The sequence below is a fragment of the Mastigoproctus giganteus genome, chromosome 1, assembly GCF_048544385.1.
Source record: "Mastigoproctus giganteus isolate SK-2022 chromosome 1, ASM4854438v1, whole genome shotgun sequence".
NCBI classification, from domain to species: domain Eukaryota; kingdom Metazoa; phylum Arthropoda; class Arachnida; order Uropygi; family Thelyphonidae; genus Mastigoproctus; species Mastigoproctus giganteus.
Window position 1 is genome coordinate 210648154 of NC_143575.1, and position 25078 is coordinate 210673231.

General features: G+C 36.3%; 1 protein-coding gene across 1 annotated transcript in view; it reads left to right on the forward strand.

Annotated features, from left to right (window-relative positions):
- The window catches only part of Stat92E (Signal transducer and transcription activator Stat92E), a 478242-nt gene that overhangs the window by 167690 nt on the left and 285474 nt on the right, over positions 1-25078 (forward strand). The window contains exons 9-10 of the mRNA XM_090375942.1: positions 2470-2631; positions 3848-3982. Of these exons, the coding sequence (XP_090232068.1) occupies positions 2470-2631; positions 3848-3982 (297 nt within the window). The remainder of the gene's footprint in view (positions 1-2469; positions 2632-3847; positions 3983-25078) is intronic.

A 25078-nucleotide genomic window follows, 5' to 3' on the forward strand; every position in this document is an offset into this window, starting at 1 on the left:
ACCATAGGGGCCACCGCAATAAGCAGGGTCTCTGTTTCTGTTATGATGTATACGTACAAAACGTATATGTCATAGCTGACCCAACAGAGACCAAAAGGAAGGAATAAAATTCAAATAAAAGTAAAGTAAAGGTAAAAAGCAAAATAATGCCAATTAAATCCTGTTAAAGGAAAATTGAATGAAAGTTTGAATTAAAAAAATGAAACATGGGCCAGGTATGAAATTTAAACAGAGTACAGGCGCTCGCCGGCTTATGTAATACTCGACTTACAGAAATTCGACTTTACGTAAGTTTTTTACTCAAACTTTAAAAAAAATCGTGGAAACGTATTTTGCATCCTGTAGGAATAAATGGAGGTATCGTGAAAATATCATAATGTGAACCCAATAACACATTGTTTCTTTTTGGTAATTCGTTCCAATACCTTGGAAGTTGAAATTTTGGCTATATAGCTAAGCTATTTATCTCTCTAAAAGGTCATTTTTATAATGGAAATTGCACTACACTTTCATCGTTATCATATGTTCCATTATAAGAATCAATTTTGAACACCTGTGTGATATTTTTCTAAAACACATTTCTGGAGGTCACTACCATAAAACAATAAAAACAATTTGCACTTTCCAGTTTATTTGGCTTTTCTTTTAACGAAATCTATTATAAGCAGGTAGTAAATTCGATCTTATTGCATTTGCAATAATACCAACCAATAACTGGAATTCTGTGGATTTTTATGTTACAGTGTTATGGTGAAATCTGTTCCCCTTCACTGAAATCTTCAATCATATAAAAAACAGATTTTCAGAATTTTCTCTTCATTCCTGTTTACTTATTACAATGGTGAAGGGAAAGGGACTAACGGAAAGTGCAAGTGCTGGCATTGCTAGGAAACGAAACAAAATTGATTTAGAAATACAGATGATTAAGAAGTACGAAGCAGGACAAAGTTTGTCATCTATTGCACAGGAATTGGTTCTTACTGCTGCTTCAACAGCGAATACTATTTTAAGGACAGTGTGCATATAAAAGAACATGTTAAAGAATCAATGCATTTAAGATCAACAGTGATCAGAAACATGTTCAGATGCTATATTGAAGATGGAAAAGTTGTTAATTTTATGGATGGAAAATCATATTCAGAAACGAGTGCCCCGGAGTCCAATGGCCATTCAAGCAAAAGCAAGAAGTTTTTATGAAGATGTTAAGGATAAGTACGGTGAACCCTAAGCCAAGTTTGTGGCAAGCAACGGGTGGTTTAATAGGTTCAAGCATCACGCTGGTTTCCAAAACATTAAAGTATGTGGTGAAGTCACCAGTGCCGATTCTGCGGCTGCAGAAAAATTTTGTGATGCGTTGAAAAAACCCTGTACCAAAGTTCAGGGACAGACTTTGGTACAGGTTTCGCAACCCCGGACAGCCTGAGCACAACTATATTCCTCTTCCAATTTCTTTCTGCTCTCCTTAATAACTACAACTTGTGTCTCATGTGTGATTAGGCTGACCAAAAGCAATATCGAGATGCTATTCCTCTGCTATCGCTTCTCTTTTCTTCTTAAACAAAGTTTAGTGTCTTTTCTACATTACCTTGTTAGTCATTGATTCTCACTTTGCTGGCACTTTGCCTCATTTGTTTAATTGCTTACTTCCCCTTCACACTGGCACAGTTCACTCTAACCAATTCACACCTTCTCTCCCCCCCACCCCCTCACTCAGAGTTACTTCAGCTGATATAAATGCACTGTGCAGAGAACTATTGGCTTTCATCTTTGGTCTCCGAAAATAAAGTCAGGTTGTCAAAAACCTGACTTTATTCCTTTATCTTAAGTTACTTGTTTAAATTTGATACTGGGCTTTTTGACTTCACTTTTTAATTCAAACCTTCATTTGATTTTCCTTTAACAGGATTTAATTGGCATTATTTTGCTTTTTAACTTTACTTTACTTTACTTATTTTTATTTGAATTTTATTCCTTCCTTTTGGTCTGTGCCATGTCGGCTATGACGTATACGTTTTGTAAGTATACATCATGACAGAAACAGAGACCCTGCTTATTGAAGTGGCCCCTACAGTTTTTGGCTGCCGACCCTTTGAAGAAGTAGTTAAAGTCCTAGGGCCCACTGCATTAGGTACCCCTTTTTTATCATTATTATTTTTATGTTAATCTTAATTTCATTTCATTTCAGTTCATTTCTGTTTTTACCTTGCAGGCATTCTCAATATTTTTCATTGTAATTACACTTGACAGGCATCACCCCTACCCAATATACTGATGAAATACATTTGTTTATATTTCATTATGGTTACTAGGTAATTCTGCTATAATTAGTAGTGCCCCAGATCCTTAACCCAGTATAATAATTTAATACTTTTTCTTGCTTGGACGTTCAGTAATGTCAATATATCCTATTATTTTTATCAATATTATATAATATTGATAAAATTATATATATATATTTTTTTTTTTTAGGTGTGAAGCTTTAGCTGAAATTATATGGCAAAATAGGCAGCAAATTAAACGAGTTGAAATGGTATGTGGCCAGCTTCCATTAAATATATCTGCAGGTGTGATGGAAAAGTTACCCAACCTAAATCAGCAGATTACTAGTTTATTATCATCGCTTGTTACAAGGTTGATATTTTTATTTATACTCTTTAAAATTGTTATATAAATATGTGATGGACTAATTTTATTGCTACTTATATTTAAGTATCTCATCAAAAATCTGAATTGTATGATTTTAAGATTTCCTTTCTAGCAGACAGCAACAGCAGACAAACAACAACAACAACAAAAAAAAAAAACAATCTGAAATTCAGAAAAACTTAGTATACCTCATCCTTGTTGGATCTTATAATTTTTTTGGATTTTGCGTGGCCATATTATAATAATTTAAAGAAATATTGCATTAAATCTTGTATAAATAATGAAATATCTAATTGTCTATGCTCTTAACCTGTATTGTACCTACATGTATAACACAGAATATTTGTAGTTTTATTTTGTTTTGTAAAATTGGTGTTAGTCATACAGTATTTTCTTTGTAATTAAATACTAAGGTTCATTTGAACTTTTACATGGTCAAGAGTAAAAATATTTTTTATAACTAAACTCACTACTATGAACAGCTTAAAAATTGATCAAACACCATTGTTGCTAGATGTTTAATTATTGAAGTGAAATAAAATGTTTTTTTGGCATGGCAGTGGTGGTGTTCCCCATTATAGCAAACATCGTGGCACAGCGCCTGAAAGACTCAACTTATTTTTTTTTTTTTGCAAAAAAAAAAAAAAATTTAGATTTTTTAAAATTCCGCTTGCAGTACATCTGTGGTTCATCTTTTCCTGTTGAATTGGAATAGTTATCAAATGTATTTATTTATTTGGAATTAAGAATTTAAATTTGAAATATGGTTTTTTTTTTTTTTTTGCTTTTTATTTTCACAGTAATACCACTTATTAAATCAGTTTGGGAGTGAAAGAAAACATCTAAACAAAATATAAACATGAAACTATTATTCGCTTCCATTTTAAACTTCATAGACTGTTTTAGCACATAAAAGTTTAATGAATATTCACATATTACTTTGTTTTTTCAGTTCCACGTAATAACTATGTAAGCAAAACATATTACTACTGAAACTACCGAACTATGTATGTTTAGAAAGCTAGACAGAGGAGGAGTGGCTAATCTCGAGCTGGAAATTAATGTGCAACTGATATTTTTCAAGTGGGCCTGTAAAGCCCCATGCCACTGCTGTCAACTTAAGTACCATTAATTTAACTACAAATAAATTGCCATTATGTTTTTGAATTGACTTTATATTTAGTCTTTTATCTATTTTTAGTACATTCATTATTGAAAAACAGCCACCACAGGTTATGAAAACAAATACAAGGTTCACAGCTACAGTGAGACTTTTGGTCGGTGGAAAACTGAATGTTCATATGACTCCTCCTCAAGTAAAAGTATCAATAATAAGGTGAGAAGATTAGGATAGAAGTCATAGTTATAAAATGTAATGGTGCATTGTAATTAGTAACTTAAAATTTTACAATAAAGTTAAAGAAGTTCCTTCTTCAGTAAGACATGCTAAAGATATGTGCTTAAAATATTTTTCATTAAGCACTAAAGCATTACATTGGAAATGGATAGCATACATCCATACAGTCCACCTATTGTGTAGCTTTTAAAATAATATTTGATCTCCCTCCTTGTATTATTTTTCCCATATGTTTTGTAGCTCAAGTGCATCTCAGTTTTGAGTTAATGTGGCAGAAAGTAGCAGTTTTAATTTTGATCAGAAATTCTAGACTTTGGTTAAAACAGAGCCAAAATAGCTGTTTGCCATTTAATAATTATTTTTTTTCTGTCTGTTTTCACTATGAGATGGTCACACAGGATCAGAGTAGTATATAGGATATAGAGTACAAGAACATCACACAGCATTTTGTGATGTCACATAGATTTGAATATGCCACACTTTCTACTTTATCACAACCTGCATATTAGGCGCTTCCGTAGCCAGGTGGGAAGGAGCAGCAGTGCGTAGCACACACACTTCTTGATTAGACCGGGGTTCGAGCCTGTCACCACCAAATACGGAAAGGTGAGGGAATGACCACCGCATATCCCTGGAGCAATATGGCCTTAGTTGCTAATGCTCCTAAAAACCAAATAACAAACAAACAAACAACAACAACCTGCATACCAAAGAGCAAGCAAGAAATTGTTTTCAAATAGATCATGGGGAAGGAAAAAAATGAAAAATAAAAGACCATTAATTGGTTGTAGTCTTTGAGTACAGCACGTGGCATTAAGCTGAAAGAATCCAAAAATGTAGAAAATCTGTTGATGCAAGCTGATGATGGCAGGCAGGAAATCTAATTGTTTTCCTTCATGAAATGACATTCTGTTTCAAGGTATTAAATTGTAGAAGCCATTACACATCCATTCTTCAGATGTGTCGTTCCACAGAGAACTTAACTTCTATGAATCACATACTTGCCAGATTTTCCAGAAGGTGTATGAAAATTTTCTTTTCTATCATTTATGCAAAATTTACTTTTCTCCTGTATTTCAGTCAAATATGTGTATGTATCATGTTTTTCAAATGTGAATCTACTTGAATGTATTAGTATAAACTTCAGAGCTGTGGTAGGTGGCCATGCTTTTTTTTTTTTTTAGTGTTATTGTACCGGGGCAGCATGTTTTAGGTTAATGCTGTTTATTTATTCTTGAAAAGGATGTGTACAGATGCAGTATCTTTTTCAAGGATTGGAGAAGGAATTTACAGTTCAGATGATTGGTATTTCAGTCATTAATGCAATAAAAGATAATGTACAGCCACTCCCCAGCTTACATAATGCTCAACTTAGGGAAATTCAACTTTATGTAAGTTTTTGCCGGCCAGTGCAAACTTAAAAAAATCGTGGAAATGTTTTTTGCATCCTGTAGGAATAAATGGAGGTATTACGAAAATAACACAATGTGAACCAATAACACATTGTGGTTTTTTTTTTTTTTTTTGGTAATTTGTTCCAAGACCTCGGAAGTTGAAATTTTTGCTATATAACTAAGCTGTTTATCTCTCTAAAAGGTCATTTTTATATTGGAAATTGCACTACACTTTCGTCGTTATCATATGTTCCGTCATTATCATAAGAATCAATTTTGAACGCCTTTGTGATATTTTTCTAAAACACATTTCTGGAGGTCACTACCATCAAACAATAAAAACAATTTGCGCTTCCCAGTTTATTGTGCTTTTCTGTTAGTGCAATCTATTATAAACAGGTAGTAAACTTGATCTTATTGCATTCGTGATAATACCGACCGATAAGTGGAATTGTGTGGGTTTTTACGTTACGGTATTATGATGAAACGAGTTCCCCTTCACTGAAATCTTTAATCATATAAAAAACAAATAAATTTTTAGAATCTTTTCTTCATTCCTATTTACTTATTACAATGGTGAAGAGAAAGGGACCAGCGGAAAGTGCAAGCGCTGGCAGTGCTTGGAAACGAAACAAAATTGATTTACAAATGAAGATGATTAATTAAGAATTATGAAGCAGGACAAAGTTTGTCATTTATTGTATGAAATTAGGTCTCGCTGCTTCAACAGTGAATACTGTTTTACGGGACAGTGTGCGTATAGAAGAACATGTTAAAGGATCAACTCATTTAAGTTCAACAGTGATCACAAAACAGCGTTCAGGCACTATATCAAAGATGGAAAACCTATTAATAATATGGATGAAAAATCAGATTCAGAAGCAAGTGCCCCTGAGTCCAATGGCCATTCAAGCAAAAGCAACAAGTATTTATGAAGATATTAAGAATAAGTACAGCGAACCCCAAGTTCGTGGCAAGCAATGGGTGGTTTAATAGGTTCAAGCATCGTGCTGGTTTCCAAAACATTATTAAAGTATGCGGTGAAGTCGCCAGTGCTGATTCTGCAGCTGCAGAGAAATTTTGTGATGTATTGGAAAAACCCCTTCTAAATCTCCACAGCCCTCAACTTCTGCAGTGGCTTGTTTATCACCTGGAGAGTTAATTCTGGCAGCAATGCTAGAAAGGTAAAATTTGCTGACATTTTTCCTGTCTCCTTTCTCTCTTTTGTAATTTTATAATTTTGAAATTTTTTAATTTTGTATACGTTCGTAATTTTTCCTTCATGTGAGATAAAAAAATTTAATAAATAATTCTATTTATATGTAAGGCGTACATTTTTTTTTTTTTTTTTTTTTTTTTTTTGCTTCAATCAAATTTGCAAGTGCTGCATAAGCATTAAGGGAAATTCCAACTTATGTAGAGTTCCACGGAATGCAGCCCTTATATAAGTCAGGTAGGCTAGGTTAGCCAGTGTTTGTGGAGACTGAATTTTGAAACATGATGAATAACTACCATTGCTTTGTTCATCATTGTTTTCTACGGTAATGCAAAATGTGGGCCTGTCAAACAGAATGAAATTCAGACGATTCATGTCAAATAAAATGTTAGATTATTTTATTTTTAAAACACAATAAGTAGGATATTTTTCATAAACAAACTTTAACTGCACATTCCTGGAAAAAAAAAGCAGAGATGCTACTTCTTTAAAGTGTCTTGCATTGAGACATTAAATGAAAAATCAAATCTCTTTTTGCACATGTTTTGACAGTTTTGTTGGATGTAGGAGAATCATCTAAAGCCTCACATAATATATCTATGAAATGTATTTTCTTTTCTATCTATAAAACTTAACCTGTTTGGAAAGGACGAAATTAAAATAGAGTGGTTAGTAAAGAATGAAAATTGAAAGGATACAAGTTGAAGAGACTTTGAATCTCCAAAAAAAAGTGCACTTTTCTTGAAAGGTTTAGCAGTGTCAGAAAATAAAAAATAAAGCATGTAAAGGGACCTTCATGAACGTCATAATTTTGTCTAAATTTCAAAAATATAAAAGAAAACTCCATTTAGGAGAAATTCAGGTCTCGTGATGCACTGGTATAAAATGCACAAAATTGAAATTTCATATGGGTTAATTGCCATATGCGCGAGAAATCTTAATGGCAACTTGACATTCAGTACACTTAATTATGAATTCATGAGAACTATTCAGTGGCCACTGTTTCATACATTAGCAGTTTGTAGCTGGATTTTTAATTTTTACTTAAATTTATCCCTGAATCAATTAAGTGATGGTGGGAATTGGATTGCATATGTTGTCTGAGCTCTGTCTTGGAGGGATTAATGCAAAAACTTGCCTAGCAGTGGTATGCTTTAGAGTTAGATGTGCTTTTGGAACTGTATTTTACTGTGGTCCTGCCAACGTAACATGATTTGCAAGTTGATTCTGAATACAATGAATGTATTATTGGCGCCTTGAATGCTGTAACTGAAAGAATCTGTAATTATTGAACTGAGAACCCAGCTTTTTTTTTTTTTTAAGAAGAAAATACTATGATATGTTTACCTGAGAATATACACCGATGAGCCAAAACATTATAACCAGCGAGTCGTTATGCAAATTGAAGCAACTGCAGGTGAACTACAGTGCATACGTAGGTTGGGACATGGTATAAAAAACACCTGATACTGAGCTACATTAATCAGTGTTACTCTTGTTCTTCAGATGGGAAAGGCAGCGGACTTAAGCAAGTTTGACAAAGGCAAAATTGTAATGCCCAGAGCATATCCAAAACGGCATGGCTAGTGGGGTGCTCACGGTCAGCCGGGGTTAGTACCTACCAAAAGTGGTCCGAGGAGGAGAAACCTACGAACCGCCGGCAAGGTGTTGGACAATCACAGCTGATCGAGGTGAGCAAAGACTCTCCTGGATGGTACGTGACAACAGAAGGGCGACTGTGGCTCAACTAGCTGGTAATTGGAATGCTGATGATGGGAGTAATGTTTCACAACACACACAGTACATCGAACCATGTTGAAAATGAGGCTGCGTAGCTGCAGTCTGTTCCAAGTGCCCATGATAACCATGGTTCACTGGCGACAGCACCTACAGTGGGCACGCGAGCATTGAAACTGGACCTTGGGTGATTGGAAGAAGGTCGTCTGGTCCGATGAATCACATTTCCTGTTGCACCATGTGTGCGTCGTTTACCTGGGGAAGTGATGGCACCTGGATGCACTGTGAAACAAGACGGAGGCACCGGTGTCATGCTTTGGGCAATGTTCTGCTGTGATACTTTGGGTCCAGTCATCCATGTGCCGGGCACTCTGATGTCTACCACCTACCTAAACATCATTGCTGACCAGGTACACCCTTTCATGGCAACGGTCTTCTCTTGTGGTGCCGTCTTTCAGCAGGATAATGTGCCATGCCACACAGCCTCAATTGTTCGAGACTGGTTCGCGGAACATGGGGAAGACTTCCAGGTATTGCCCTGGCCTCCAAATACTGCAGACATCACTCCCATCGAGCATCTGTGGTTTTTGTTGGAACAGCAACTCGAATCTGCGGCGTCTCAACCACAGAACTTTCAGGAGTTAAAGGATCTGCTGGTTACGTGTTTGTATCAGATACCACAAGACACATTTAGAAATCTTGTAGCGTCCATGCCTCGCTGGTTACGAGCTGTTTTGGCTGCATGTGGAGGACCAACATCATATTAGTTAGGTGGTCATAATGTTTTGGCTCATCGGTGTATGTTAACACAACAAGGTAATTGGCTGTGGTATTGCACAATGATAGATATTTTATGTAAGTGGCTGCTGCAGTGTGCATGGTTGGGAATCAGATTTGTGTTTGCCTTATGGCATTGTGAACCTGTGTATACAATACAGATGTTTTGATACTGTAAAGGTGAAGGAATTTCACCTTTACAGTGAAATTCCTTCACTTGTGTGTGTTTGTGTATTTTTATGTAGATCTGAAGATTTAATCTGATGATTTTGCTTAAACTTACTAAGATTTAAAACGTTATTGCTATTGCTGGATTCTAATTCTTTTTTTATTTTAGTCTGCTATGGATTGAATCAATTTGTTTAAAAATAGTTCATTAATGGTTTTTTGCTTTGATGTTAACAGCATATCTACATACTGGATAAATAGCTTGCCTGAGGAGGGGAGATTGTTTAAAATGTAATCTTATATGGAAAATATTATTAGCCTTATAGTTCAAGGAACCTGAGGCTTATAAAAAATTTTTGAGATTCCCTGAGAGAGAGTCAGAAGTAGGAAGGAATCATCAAGAAAAATATGATGATGATATCCAGCTCAGGGCCCTGGGTGTGCCAAGGCCGTACTCACCAGATGTGAGCCCCTGGGATTAATATCTCTGAAAGACAGGGAAATTCTTAACCTCGTTGAGAATTCAAACGTGTCTATTTGTACATGGCTAAACCATTCTAAAGCATTTTGCTTGAATACGAAAAGATAAGATAAGAAGCTTTACAATGCTACCTGTAGAGAAGTTTGTTTATTTATATATTTTTTTTGTACAAGAAGGTCCTTCATTGCCTTCCATTGCTTGAACTGGAAGGCAATGAAAGAGGCAATAAACATTTGAACACATTCAGGCCATAACTGCTTTCATTTAGCATTTGTACAGTAGGAACTGACTTTATCATTGGCAATTACAATGTTATCTGTCATATTCTTGATGTTGAAGCATTTTCAAAATTCCCTTAAAGTGGACAGTCTTCTCCATCCAATAGCCACCAAGTTAGAGAATGTGATCATATTAGCATTACATTAACATTAGTAGAGGCATATGATGCAAGAAAGCAAGTTTATATACCATCAGCCAAAAAAAGTACCCCTTCCAGTTTCACCCATCCATTCACTCCAAAAGTTTGTCTAGTTCAGCCTTGAATTTATTTAAGCTGTCAACTTCCACAGTGACAGATGAAAGTTTGTTCCAGCAACCAACACCCGCTGGCTAAAGGCAAACTTATGCACATCTATCCTACAACTATCTTTCTTCGATTTGAATTTATGCCCTCTCAGGTGATTATTCTGAGCAAGAGGAAGAATCCCATCAGCATTGAGAATGCTCAAACCATTCAAAGCTTTATACACTTCAATCAGATCACCTCACAAGTGCCTAGTTTCCAGACATTGTAATTTGCAACACTTACAAACGATGCCAGAAATATAACTGAAGTGAAATTTAACTAAAATAGAGTAAAATAAAATAAAACTCATGCCAGTAGCATAGCAAAACAGTTGAGCGAAAATAGCAAATTAAAAAATTCAAAACAGGGAGGGAAGAGAAAAAGGTAACAAGACTAAAAGTATTGTAGCAGACACTCTCCAAAATAATTTAGCAAATTGAAATAAAAATAAAAATAATGAAATTTAAATGCCAATTACATAGAAATTTAATGTTATCCCCTCTGATGTGCGCGAAGTCCAAATTACATGAAATATCATCAATTGAAAAGTAAACTAACTACAATAAAACAAAAGTAAACTAAACAATAATAGACTGACCATTATGCCCTATATTGAACAAGGGCCACAAGGCCAATAATGGTCAGGGAATCACTGCATTTCAATTGTTAGACAAATCACTGCAAAGGGGAATTGATCAAAAGATCAGTCCCTTTCCGATCCACAGATCGAACTGCCAGTGCAGAGGATTTGAATAACGGTGGTCCTTATGCAGTGAGAAATCAAAAATAGAACAGATAAGCACTCCAGAACAAGGCCACACTACTGACACTGTGTAAGCTTAATTATATAGGCAAATAATAAACTATAGAGGGCGGCATGGCCACAGCATTAGCAAATCAACCCACTACTGCCATGTGATATACATATAATTTGAATAATGAACAATAGTTAAACAGTTCATGAAGGAAAATAAAAAGATATACAGCAAAATGCATATTCCTCTACATCATACGTTCCCAAAGTGGGCGGTACCGCCCCCCAGTGGGCACTGAAGCCTTCTGGAGGGAGATAGTGGGTTCAGAAGCAATTGGAGGGCGTTCAGGCGGTCTAGGGATCGGTGGCTCCTTATCCGTATTTTTATCTCCTCGGGTCCAGTGGACCCAGTCCAAAGGTCAATTAATAAATTCTATAATTTTTACTCTATGGACATAGCTGAAATTCGCTATAGGTGAAGCCAGAACTGTTTTCTTCGATTTTCCCACTTCAATTTTCAAAACCTTCTATTGAATTTCATGCAAATGACAAAAATGTGACATCAAGTGTGTATTTTTTTAGGCCTTTTTGTGTTATTTTTCTAAACTCACCCTAATTAGCCTAGGGCCTTTGAAATGTAACAACACGAGTTACTGTGAGTTGACATAAGAAGTAATAAAGCAAACCAGTAGTAACAACTGTTTTGAAAGACAGATTTGGCGTGAACTTTAAACTAATGCTGTAGCGCGTTTCATCTTCAAAGCTTCCAAGGCCGTTTTGCCGACGTAATAATTCATAAATTGATATGTGATCGTACATTTTTCCTGTTTAGGAATAAGTTTCATTACAATCATCAGTCGAAAGTGTGATAGATAAGTGGAGTCATACAAAGTGTAAATTAAATCTTTTATTTTGTGAATATTGTTGCAAATTTTATTACTTCATTATGCCTGAATCTAAGAAGAAATGTCGACAGTACAGTATTGAGTATTTGAAATATGGCTTTATTCAGTCTCCTACGAACCAGTTATTACCTATGTGCTTGATTTTCCAAAAAGTATTTTCAAATGAAGCAATGAAGCCTTGGCCCCAAGTGCCAAGCGATTTTTCTTAAGCGAATTCTAAAGTGATCCTTCCAAGTGATTTTGTTCTGTTTCATTTCTAGCCGCTCACTTATTCTCAGTTCATTGTAAGTGGTTCTTCACTTAGCAGATTTTAAGTAGAACCCAGGAAGGAAAATCACCTTTCTTTTTTAGGATATTTATCCATTTTCTTACTAACAAACTAATCCGTCAGCCGCTTGGTCACTAGGTGGCACTGCTCCTGCCTCCCCGTGGTGGGGCCGGAAACCTGAAAGGAAAAATCATCCTTTCAGGGCTAAAAGGAGCAACAATGGACTTGACAAACCAGACTTCTCCTGGAATTATGGATCAAACTGATCATAATCGGCAGCAAGATGATCCTAATCCATCTACTGCCAAAAGACAAAAGAAAGATGTGACCCAAACCATCTCGCCACTCTTTCTAATTATTCATTCCCTATCAGACCAACCAGTTAGTAAACTTTCTCCCTTTGTTATACAAAGGTGTCTAGAACATATAGCTGGTCCACCGAAAATGGTTCGCCGCTTGAAATCAGGCGACCTTCTGATAGAATCGACAAATCATCGACATTCTGAGCTTCTTCTTGAAACCAAAACTTTTGGAGGGATTCCCATCAAAGTCACTCCACACGCCACTTTAAATTCATCTAAAGGGGTTATCGTGGAATGGGACCTCCTAAACAGCTCTGAAGAAGAAATCGTACAAGAGCTACAAAACCAGAATGTCACACATGCCAAAAGAATCCTTATTAAAAAGGATGGAAACCTCATTCCAACCGGCACCATCATACTTACTTTCAGTACTCCAACTCTACCATCATCAGTCAAAGCCGGGTACCTGAATTGCCAGGTAAAACCATACATCCCCAATCCATTAAGATGCTTCAAATGTCAAAAATATGGCCATTCCCAAACAGTATGCAGAGGACAGGCTATTTGTGCCACTTGTGGCTCAAAAGAACATACCTGTAAAGAATGCAATACACAGTCTCCTCGCTGCCCAAACTGCAAAGGAGACCACCCTGCCTATTCCAGAGACTGTAATATATGGAAAAGAGAAAAGCAAGTTCAAAAATATAAAACTGAACATAAGATAACATATCAAGAAGCCAAAAAGCAGATACCACTACTTCCAGAAGTGAGATCATATGCAGCAGCAACAGCAACACCAGCAACTACAGTGCAGAAAACAAAGGTAATTGCAATACAGACTGACATCACAGTCCCACCTAACATCTCAATAGCAGATTGGGCACGTAATCTTCTTCTACAAACAAAACAAAAAGTTGACCAGGCAATTAATACACCCATTGTAATCCCACCAGATGCTGAAGATCCAACACCAACAAGCAGTACAAATTCCACCAAATCTGTAGAAAAAACACAAAAAAATACTGACACTATGGATATTGATGAAAAGGAGAAAGAAGATGAACCAGTTCTGGAACTTTACGCAAATGATGACATCGACAGTGGTGGCCGACCAAGCTTCCCCAGAAAAGAAAAAATCAAAACAGATCGATTAAAACAAGCAGCTCATCGTAAGTCATCTGTATCAAGTACTAAACCCAAATAATGCGTACACTTCTACAATGGAATTGTCATGGCTTTCGAAGTAATCTAAGTGATATCAAAGATCTAATTTCCGTATATGCTCCTGCAAGTATCTGTTTGCAAGAAACAAACCTAACTCCGCACATAAGTATTTCAATCAAGAACTACAATCTATATAGGCGAGACCGAAAAACCAATACAGGTCATGGAGGAGTCGCCATTCTTGTTGACTCTAATGTTCCATCCAAGCATATTCAGCTACAAACACCCCTTGAAGCAGTTGCAGTACGCATCGTGACTGGAATTACCTTGACTATGATTTCTCTCTACCTTCCACCTAATCATGCGTATACACTGCAAGAATTTGAGGATTTAATTGAACAATTACCATCTCCTTTTTGTTTGATGGGGGACCTTAACGGGCATCATATCATCTGGGGATCACTTCGTACAGACAAAAGAGGACAGATGATTGAAAAACTTATAAATAATAGGAACCTAACACTCTTAAACACAGGTACTCACACCCATGTCCACTTACCAACAGGGACTACCTCTGCAATTGATCTCACCATCTGTTCCCCAGCTCTATTTCCTCTCCTTGACTGGTCTGTTTCCGATGATCCCTATAGCAGTGATCATTACCCAGTTGTTTGTCACCTACTAGCAAATGATGTACAGCAACCTATAAGAGGTATAAAATGGAAATTTTGCAAAGCAAACTGGGAAAAATACCAATATGCTGCTTCTTTAGATGAGAAAATCATAAGACATACTGATATCAATAATGCTGTTACTCATATCACAAATCAAATAATTTCCGCAGCAAACATTGCAATACCAAAGACAGCTCACCAGTCTCATAAACATTACAAGCAGTGGTGGAATGAAGAATGCTTGGAAGCAAAGAAAGAAAAAAATAAGGCTTGGAATCATAAAATATAAGAAAGCCAGAGCAAAAGCACGCTATATACGCCGGAAATCTCAGAAAGAATCCTGGATATCTTTTGCAAGCAAAATTAATAGAAATATGGACAGCAGAATAATATGGAACAAAATTCGACAAATTTCAGGCAAATATACAACCGTCCCTAAACCGATCATAAGCTGGAAAGGTCATGACATAACTGATCCAGAAAAAATTGCAAATCTACTAGGAGAAACATTTGAGGAATTGGCAGCAACAACGTCATACAGACCAATCTTTCAAACATATAAAGCTCAAATGGAAAAATACAAAATTAATTTCCATGCAGCTCATGAGATTTCATACAATCAATCCTTCACTATAAATGAATTGCATAAAGCCCTAGCTAAATCTAAAGAAAGTGCAGCAGGTCCGGATGGAATCCACTATCAAATGATCAAACACCTCCATAAAAATTCTTTATACATGCTGTTACTGCTATATAATAGGATATACCTTAAGGATACATATCCAGACTCTTGGCGACATTCGTTTGTACTGGCCTTTCCAAAACCTGGGAAGGACCATTCAAATCCATATAATTATCGTCCCATCGCGCTCACTAGCTGTCTAGGTAAAATTTTAGAAAAAATGGTGAACGCTCGGTTAACATGGTTTCTTGACTTCCATAACCTCCTTAGTCCTAGTCAATATGGTTTTCGGAAAAATAGATCCACAATAGACATAATGACAAAAGCTGAATCAAATATTCGCAATGCCTTTCTCTGAAATGAACACCTTGTAATGATATGCCTTGATATTGAAAAGGCGTTCGATACCACGTGGAGATATGGTATCCTTCATGAATTGCACAAATTAGGTCTTCGAGGTCATCTACCGAAGTTCCTTCAGAATTTCATGACTAAAAGAACTTTTCAAGTCCGCTACCATCATATCCTGTCTCTAATATACAATCAAGAACAGGGGGTCCCCCAAGGCTCAGTCCTCAGTGCAACCCTTTTCGCTATCAAAATAAACCCAGTAACAGAAGTTATTCCAGCAACAATTGAAACCTACCTATATGCCGACGACCTCACAATATCATGTCACTCACAGAATATGCGGACAATCGAGAGGCAGCTCCAATGTCCTATTAACAAAATAGAATCCTGGTCCATCTATAATGGATATCGAATTTCAGTACAAAAGACAGCGGCAATACACTTCTGCAGAAAACGAAAGATGCATCCTGATCCAGAACTAAGGATAAGCGATCAACAAATTCCACTGAAACAGAGTATCCGGCTACTAGGACTAATCATGGATCAAAAATTAAATTTCCTAGAACACATAAAATATCTGCGTACAATGTGCTTAAAGAAATTAAACATTCTACGAGCTGTATCAGCCATGACATGGGGAGCAGATCGATATTCACTTTTGCATGTATATCGTGCAATGATAAGATCTAAATTAGATTATGGTTCTCCCATTTACTCCTCAGCTAGGAAAAGTGTGTTAAACTGGTTAGATCCAATTCATCACAATGCATTACGTGTTATTTCAGGAGCCTTCCGTACCTCACCTGTGTATAGCCTATATACAGAGATCCATGAACTCCCACTCAGTCTTCGTAGACAAGTTCTTCTTATGAACTATGCTGCGAAAGTTCAAAGCCTTCCTGGACATCCAACATGGCAATATCTGTATAAACCGAAATGGGAAAATTTATATACGAACAAACCTAATATCTGCAAACCTGCAGGTATCCGACTAAAAGAAATACTCTCACAATTGAACTTAAGTATGGATAAAATCTACCAAGATACCCCCACAGCCCTTCCACCATGGAAAATCAGTTCAGTAGACTGTGACATGTTCCTCATAAAATGGAAACAGAGCAATATCCCAAGCCAACATATAAAACAGCTCCATTCCTCTTATGTAACGCAATTCTCTGACTATTCTCATCTGTATACTGATGGATCCAAGACGGCCACACACGTTGGTGCTGCTGTTGTATTGCCAAACAACATAATCTCACAGTCTCTTCCAATAGAGTGCAGTATCTTTAGTGCTGAATTGTTTGCAATAAGTCTCGCCCTAGATCACATTGCCAAAACTTCCCTCGTAAAAAGTATTATTTTCACAGACTCATTAAGTGCAATATATGCTTTACAGACAGAAGATCATCCATCTCATCCGTATGTAAGAAAAATTCTTTTCTCCTTATCACACCTTCGGGAAAACAAACAAAGAGTCAGATTCACTTGGATTCCTGGACATTCTGGAATACTCGGCAATGAACGTGCGGATGATGCTGCAAAAAATCCATCTAACAAAAATTCTCACTTGCATAAAATACCGCTCAATGACTTTAAAAACATCAGTCGAAAAGCCTCTGAAAATATATGGACGCAGACCTGGAAATCTCAAACAAACAATAAATTATACCAAATCAAACAACAGCAGAAATCCTGGAAATCAAGTTTTCAGTCAAACAGACATGAAGAGGTTATCCTCGCCCGGCTTCGCATCGGACACACATATTTAACACACTCTTACCTCCTAATGAAAGACGATCCTCCACAATGCCCTCAGTGTCTGACCACACTAACAGTGAAGCACATCATCATAGAATGTCCACGATACCAAATTGCCCGCCAATCAGCTTTCAAATCGCATTCAAATGAGCCATTAAGCCTTGAACTCATTATGGGAGAAAAGTCAAACATCAGTGAACTCTTATCATACCTCAGCTTAATAAACTTAACTAATCATATCTAATATGTTAAATCAGTAACAATATAACAGGAAATAACAAAACTTGAACAGGCGCAATATAGCCGAAGTTGCTTTTGCGCCATTAAACCCCAAACAACAACAACAACAATGAAGCCTTCTAGGCTACAAGAGAGAGCATTTGACTAAAATGCATGCTGATGAAAAGGATACAGATTTGTCCTATTTTCAAGTACTAGAAGAAAAATATTTTAAACGTCCAACTATATCAAAACTTTTTGCGTCATCCACTAAACAAGATAATGATGGATTACAAGCTTCTTATAATATTTCTTTATTAATCGCAAAAGCGGGAAAACCACACACAATTGGTGAGGAATTAATCTTGCCGGCAGTAAAAGAAGTAATAAACACTGTGCTTCATAAGCCAGCGTCAGATATCATCAGGAAAATTCCTTTGAGCAATAATTCAGTGCAAAGAAGAATCGATGAAATGGCTGAAGACTTTGAAAAATCATTGTGTGATTATTTGAAGACATGCCAATTTTCCATTCAACTCGATGAATCAACTTCCCAAATAATGAAGCACTACTCTTATCATACGTACAATTCATAAAAGAAGAAAAAGTTTGTCAAAGAATTATTATTTGCTAAAAATTTGGAAGCGGATACAAAGGGAGAATCTATATTTAATACCATGAATAAGTTTTTTCAAGAGAGACATTCCTATTCATAATATTTTGTCTGCTGCTACTGATGGTGCTCCAGCAATGACAGGGTGCCACAAGGGTTTCATAGCGCATTTCAAACAAGCAGCACCAAATGTACTCGCTATGCATTGTGTTCTTCATCGTCGACATTACGTTGTGATAAATTTAAGTGAAAGCCTGCATACATCACTCCATTACGTTATTAGAGCAGTCAACAAGATCAGAAGCAATTCATTGAGTGACAGATTGTTTAGCCAACTTTGTAGTTAAAACGATGAAGATTTCAATCGTTTGTTGCTTCACACAGAAGTTTGTTGGCTTTCAAAAGGTATTTGTCTGAATCAATTTTACAATTTGTTTGATTCAGTACTAGAGTTCCTAGAAAACAGAGACGACGGATTGTGGGCCAACCTGATTATATCCAAAAATGACATCGCTTATTTGACAGACCTTTATAAAATATTTAACGAAGTCAATCTACAATTAGAAGGTGATGAATGGAATTTAATTAAAACAAAAAACGTTATTGCTGCTTTTGTGGGGAAACGTTTTCTGTTCAAGCGGAATCTAGGCCGAGGGGAATATAGCCACTTTTCAAATTTATCAGCAGTCTCTCTCAAAAAGGAAGATTTACTTACATACTGCCAACACTTGGAGGTTCTCCATGCTGATTTTAATGAGCGATTCAAGGATATTCTAAACATGAATATACCAAATTGGGTTCTAGATCCTTTCTCACATGTAATGTGAGAAAGGATCGCACAGCAGGATCATCAAATTTAGAAGGGGAGCTCATAGAACTCACAACAAATGAAGTACTAAAAATAAAATTCAAAAGTGGATACCAAGAGTTCTGGCTTCAGAAATCAATACTGACACTGTACCCTGAATTGTGGTAATTCTTATTTGGCTGAGCGTGGGTTTAGTGCTGTAGCGAATTTGCTATCTAAGAAAAGGAACCGATTGCATATAACTAAGCGTGGCGATTTACGACTGTTTTTAACGAAAGTTGAATCCGATATTAACAAACTTTTAAAAATGCATCAGGCTCATCCTTCACATTAATTTATTTTTTCTTTGTATTTTTACTTTGTAAGTTCGAAATAAACAATTTTCTAATACATTTGATGGTGTTTTAATTACTACAATATGATTCTTACTAATGTAATACAATCTCCTGATATGTATTCAGAATTTTCATATTTAAATCATTGTATGAAACTTCACGTTAATTTGTTATTTTTGCTTTGTATTTTTACTTTATAAGTTCGAAATAAACAATTTTTCAACATATTTGATGGTGTTTTAATTATTACAATAAGATTTTTACTAATGCATTTGCAATCTCTTAATATGTATTCCGAATTTTCATATTTAAACCATTGTATGAAACTGTCCATAATGTTATTCGAGCATACACTTTACAATCTTTACATATGGGCTATGTTTCATCAAAATCGGAATAGCAATAACTGTGTTCAAGATGAAGTACATATTGGCCACTACTTTTTCAATAATTTAACGGCATAAGCAGTAATGTATCATTAGTTGCTATTTACGTTGAAAATATCAAACGGCTTGAACGCAGGAAAACTGTTATAATGGGGAGCGTTACAAAATTTATGTCTTGCAAAGTGGGCGGTGGCCCGAAAAAGTTTGGGAATCTATGCTCTACATCATTATTTTTATTTCAATTTTCTAAATTATTTTGGAGAGTTTCTACTACAATACTTTTAGTCTTGTTACTTTTTTCTTTTCCCTCCCTGTTTTGAATTTTATGTTTAATTTGCTATATTCGCTCAACTATTTTGCCATGCTACTGGCACAAGTTTTATTTTATTTTATTGTTTTTTAGTTAAATTTCACTTTAGTTATATTTCTGACATAGTGTAGAGGAATGTGCATTTTGTTGCCTCTGATGTTTGCTTTATATCTTTTTATTTTTTATTTTTATTATCCAAATTATATGTATATCACATGACAATAGTGGGTTGATTTGCTAATGCTGCACCTGTGCTGCTCTCTGTAGTTTATGATTTGCCTATACAATCTGGTTAAGCTCGCACAGTGTGTCAGTGGTTGTGGCCTTGCTCTGGAGTGCTTGTCTTTTTTTCTTTTTTTTTTTTTTCTTGATTTCTCACTGCATAAGGACCACTGTTATTCAAATCCTCTGCAAAGGTTGTTCGATCTGTGGATCGGAAAGGGACTGATCCTTCGATCAATTCTCCTCTGCAGCAATTTATCTAACAATTGAAATGCAATGATTCCCTTCCCATTATTGGCCCTCTGTGGTCCTTCAATATTGGGCATAATGGTTAGTCTATTTTTGTTTATTTTACTTTTGTTTTATTGTAGTTAGTTTCGTCTCTACTGGTGATATTTCACATAATTTGGGCTTGGCTCCTGTCAGAGGGAGGCGCAGTTAAATTTCTATGTAATTGGCATTTAAATTTCATTATTTTTATTTTTATTTCAATTTTCTAAATTATTTTGGAGAGTTCCTGCTACAATACTTTTAGTCATGTTACCTTTTTCTCTTCCCTCCCTGTTGTTTTGAATTTTATGTTTAATTTGCTATTTTCACTGAACTGTTTTATCATGCTACTGGCACGAGTTCTATTTTATTATTTTTTAGTTAAATTCCACTTTAGTTATATATATATATAGTGGATATGGCAAATAGTTAACAGTTATAAACGTAAGATAATTAATTATAATGGTGATACAATCAGTGAAAACCTAAACAAAGAACCTAACAAGGGAGAGAAGAGCTGATTAATGCCATCAGTGTCTAGATAAAACATTACATCAGTCTTAATATCTATGAACATAATGTGAATGAGCAGGTGGTAACTAAGGGCTGTGATATCTGTCATAGCTGACTCTGGTCCATGGTAATAACCTGGTAGGGAAACATAATTGTTATAAGCAAAAATGAAACATATATATATATATAATGATAATTACTAAATAACTATGTCATGCCAATTGTAGTAAAGATAGGGGAGACACTTTGCAAAGGACTTTAACGAGGGCTAACCCTTACAATGTGTCCTCCTACAATTGGCGAGCTATCAGTTTCTGTTATCATCTGCCTGTTATTCCTGACGAATGGTAAATAGATATCATAAGGATATCTGTAAGAGTGACAACTAAGTTAAGTTAAGATTAAACTAGAATATAGTAGTGGATAGAAGATAATTAGTTAGGGAGGTAAACGAATTTAAGGTGGTTAACAAGCTAGATGACTTTAGCCCGACCGATAGCCCAGACAACGAAATCAAAGTAAAAAGCAAATAATGGTGATAGTAGAGAACCAATAATACTATATAACATGTTATTGGATGACAAAAGATAGTCAGCTGTTGCTAAATAAGGAGAACGGAAATAAGGTGATAGAAAAGTAATAGTACCTCAATCCCCCTCGAATTACTAAGCATGTTAGAATAGATAAGTCTAAAGTTTGCATAGATGGAGGTAAAAATTACACAAAGTGCCAAGGACTAGAAGGGTAAGGATAGTAGAAAAAAGAAGTAATGTAGATTTGAAAAGGGCAAAAGAATGTTAAAATGCTAAAAGATATGATGAATTAAGGAAATTATCGACTGAATTGCAAAGCCGTTATTTTGGGGTTTCTGTTCCTCAGGTGCAATATCTTACACTTTGCTGGATTAAAGCATAGCTGCCATTTTTCTGACCATCCCTGAAGTCTATCTAGGTCATTCTGAAGAAGCTCTGCTTGGCAGCAATCATTAACTACTCTGCCAATCTTTACATCATCTGTAAATTTAGACATCATGACCTCTATCTCTCCATTGATGTCATTTCTGAAAATCAAAAACAACAGTTGTCCTAATACTGATCCTTGGGGAACTCCACTTCTTATATCAACCCAATCTGAGGAATAACCATTTATCACAACCCTCTGCCTCCTGCACTGAAGCCATCCAGCTAGCCATCTAAGGACTTTCCCTGTGATTCCAACCTGTTCCAGCTTATAAAATACCTCTCATGTGGGACTGTGTCAAATGCCTTACTGAAATACAAATAAACAATGTTGAAATTATTCCATATGTCCAGCTCTTGAGTGACCCTGTCAAAATAGCTAACCAAATTAATTAAACATGATTTTCCCTTTACAAAACTATGCTGAGTATCCTTCAGAATTCCATTTCTATCTAAGTGATCCTGAATTCCAACCTTGATCATAGGCTACATGATTTTCTGTGCTACTGAAGTTAGACTAACCCGCCAGTAATTTCCCACTTGACTCTTAGAACCGCCCTTATGTATTGGAGATACATTGGCGCTTCTCCAATCCAACGGAATCACTCTCGAGTCCAATGATGCTCTCATAATTAGCCTCAGTGGTTCGATGCACTCACTTGCCGCCTCCTTTAAGATTAAAGGGTAAATACCATCAACCCCAGGAACCTTACTCAAAAGGGCTCAAAAGTTTTTTCATTAAATTAAAATGTGACATTTCAACATCATTAATTACATTTATTTCAACTCCCGTAACTTCTCATTGACATAAAAGGTTTTTCTTCTGTAAATAATGATGCAAAGTAACTGTTGAGTTCATCTGCAACATCAGCTGGGTATCTAATACTATCCCATATCCACTACATAAGGGTCCAATCTGGTTTGTCCTTCTCTACTTTGCATTTATATATGTGAAGAATTCCTTATCCCCACCTCTTTGCCAGCGATTTCTTATAATCTGCCTTTGCCAGCCTAACCTTTTCAATGGCATTATTACAGATCAATTTGTAGCTGTTATAGGCTTCAGTACTTTTTATGTAACTTTTCCATGGCGTCTTTTTCTGCTAAAGTAATCTGGCAACTTCATTATTCATCCAACTTGGAATCCTCTTCGTGGAGTATTTTTTTTAATGGTATATAAGCATTCAAGGCTTCTTTTATCAATGTTTTAAATGTATACCATAATTCAATTGTATTCGCTCGCTCTCTGTAAGATATCTTACCCAGTAAATAGAGGCCATGTAGTACCTTAAGGCATCGTAATTTCTTTTCCTGAAATTATAATCCATTCCTTTGCCTTTAACTACTGCTACCTCTTTCTTCATCGGCCACCGTAGACCTCCATGATCACTTCCTGCTACTGGTTCCTGTATTGTTAGTCCTATTATGTCATCTGGTTCATGGGTGGTGGTGATGAGGTCTAGAGTATTCTTTTCCCTAGTACTTTCCTTGACATGTTGATACAAATAGCAATCATCTAGTATTTCTTAACTAACAGCATGACCCGTCCTCAATTTCTACGCTGTCTATCCTTTCTGTACGCATTGAACTCCCCAAATTCAAATTCTGCATTTCTTATATCTATGTGTCAACACATCTCTGATATCCCAACAATATCTGCATTTGATGTATTGACCAGCACCTCAAATTCATCAAATTTATTTACTGTACTTCTAGCATTGGTGTACATGCAAGTATAGATGCACCTCATCTTATTCTTAGTTTAACCTAACACAGCCCATGTATTTACTTTTACATGATGAGCCCCAGCAGCCCTTGAAATCCCCAGCACCTCGCTTTCCAGGCTGCTGCTCATTCCAAGAGAAGAAATGCAAGAATCACTTTCACCTCTGCCTGCGGCTACTGTTAATCTATTACTCTGTGAATCCCCCCCACCCCCAAGCTAGCAGTTTTCTGACTCACCTAACTTTGCCTCCTGTTAACAAGCACAGACCATATTGGGAAAAATTCTACCCCATGAGCCTTGCACAATCTCTCCAGGGCCGAATTGATTGACAAGATCTCATCATATACTTGTGACTTTTTTTTTCAAAATCGACCTGTACTTGTTAAGTAAGTCTGCAGATCTCCTACTCTTAATGTCATTAGTGCCAATCTGTATCGCCTTTTGTGCCCTTAACTGATGATATTTGCTCTACAGCATCATCAACTTTTACCTCTGGCAGACACACCCTCATCCTATTCCCCCTAACCTTTTTGCACAATATGTTTCCTGTCTCCCTGACAATTGAGTCACTGACAATAACTACCTTTGTGGGACCAGCACATTCTGCCCTGAAAATTGCCACTGTGTTGCCTGATGCACAAGAGTGAGTGGCATTGAGTTGGGTAGCTGAGAGCTTAAATAGCCCCCATTTTAATTCTTTCAAGGGTATCTACCCTACTCTTCAAACTCTCATAGTTGCTCATTAGAATGCTGAGTTGGCACCTAATTTCTTGATACTCTCTGCACCTAGCACTCAAAGACATCCTCCTTGGCTAGATCATGTCGTATTCCAGAAAGGTCTGCAAACATTTCACATGTTCCTCATTTTTTTAGGCTGTGATGCATTGGAGAACCACAGGAGTGCTGTGGCTTGGGGAAAAACCAAAGAATAACTTTGGTTTTTCCCCAAGCCACAGCACTCCTGCTACTTTGTGCACATTGCTTTGCTGCTCTAGTCTGGGGTATGATTTCTATTTAAATACAATTTAAATAATTAACAATGAAAAGTAATATGGTTAATAAATTTAATTGATTAATCGACTATACTAGGCTATACTAGACTATACAATACTATGCTATACTATGCTGTACTCGACTATACAGCACTATACTATGCTGTACTTGACTATACAGCACTACTATGCTGTACTTGACTATACGGCGCCTCCGTAGCCAGGTGGGAAGGAGCAGCAGTGCCTAGCACGTGCTTCTTGATTAGACTCGGGTTCGAGCCTGTTACCACCAAATACGGAGGATGCAGAAAGGTCAGGGAATGACCACTGCATATCCCCGGGGCAATATGGCCTTAGTTGCTAATGCTCCTAAAAATCAAATAACAAACAAACAAACTTGACTATACAGCGCTATACTTGACTATACAATACTATCCTAAGCTAATGCATTGATACGTATTATGCTATCTAGTTGTACGTTATACCTTATGTTATCAAGTTACACTATACTATAACGATCACA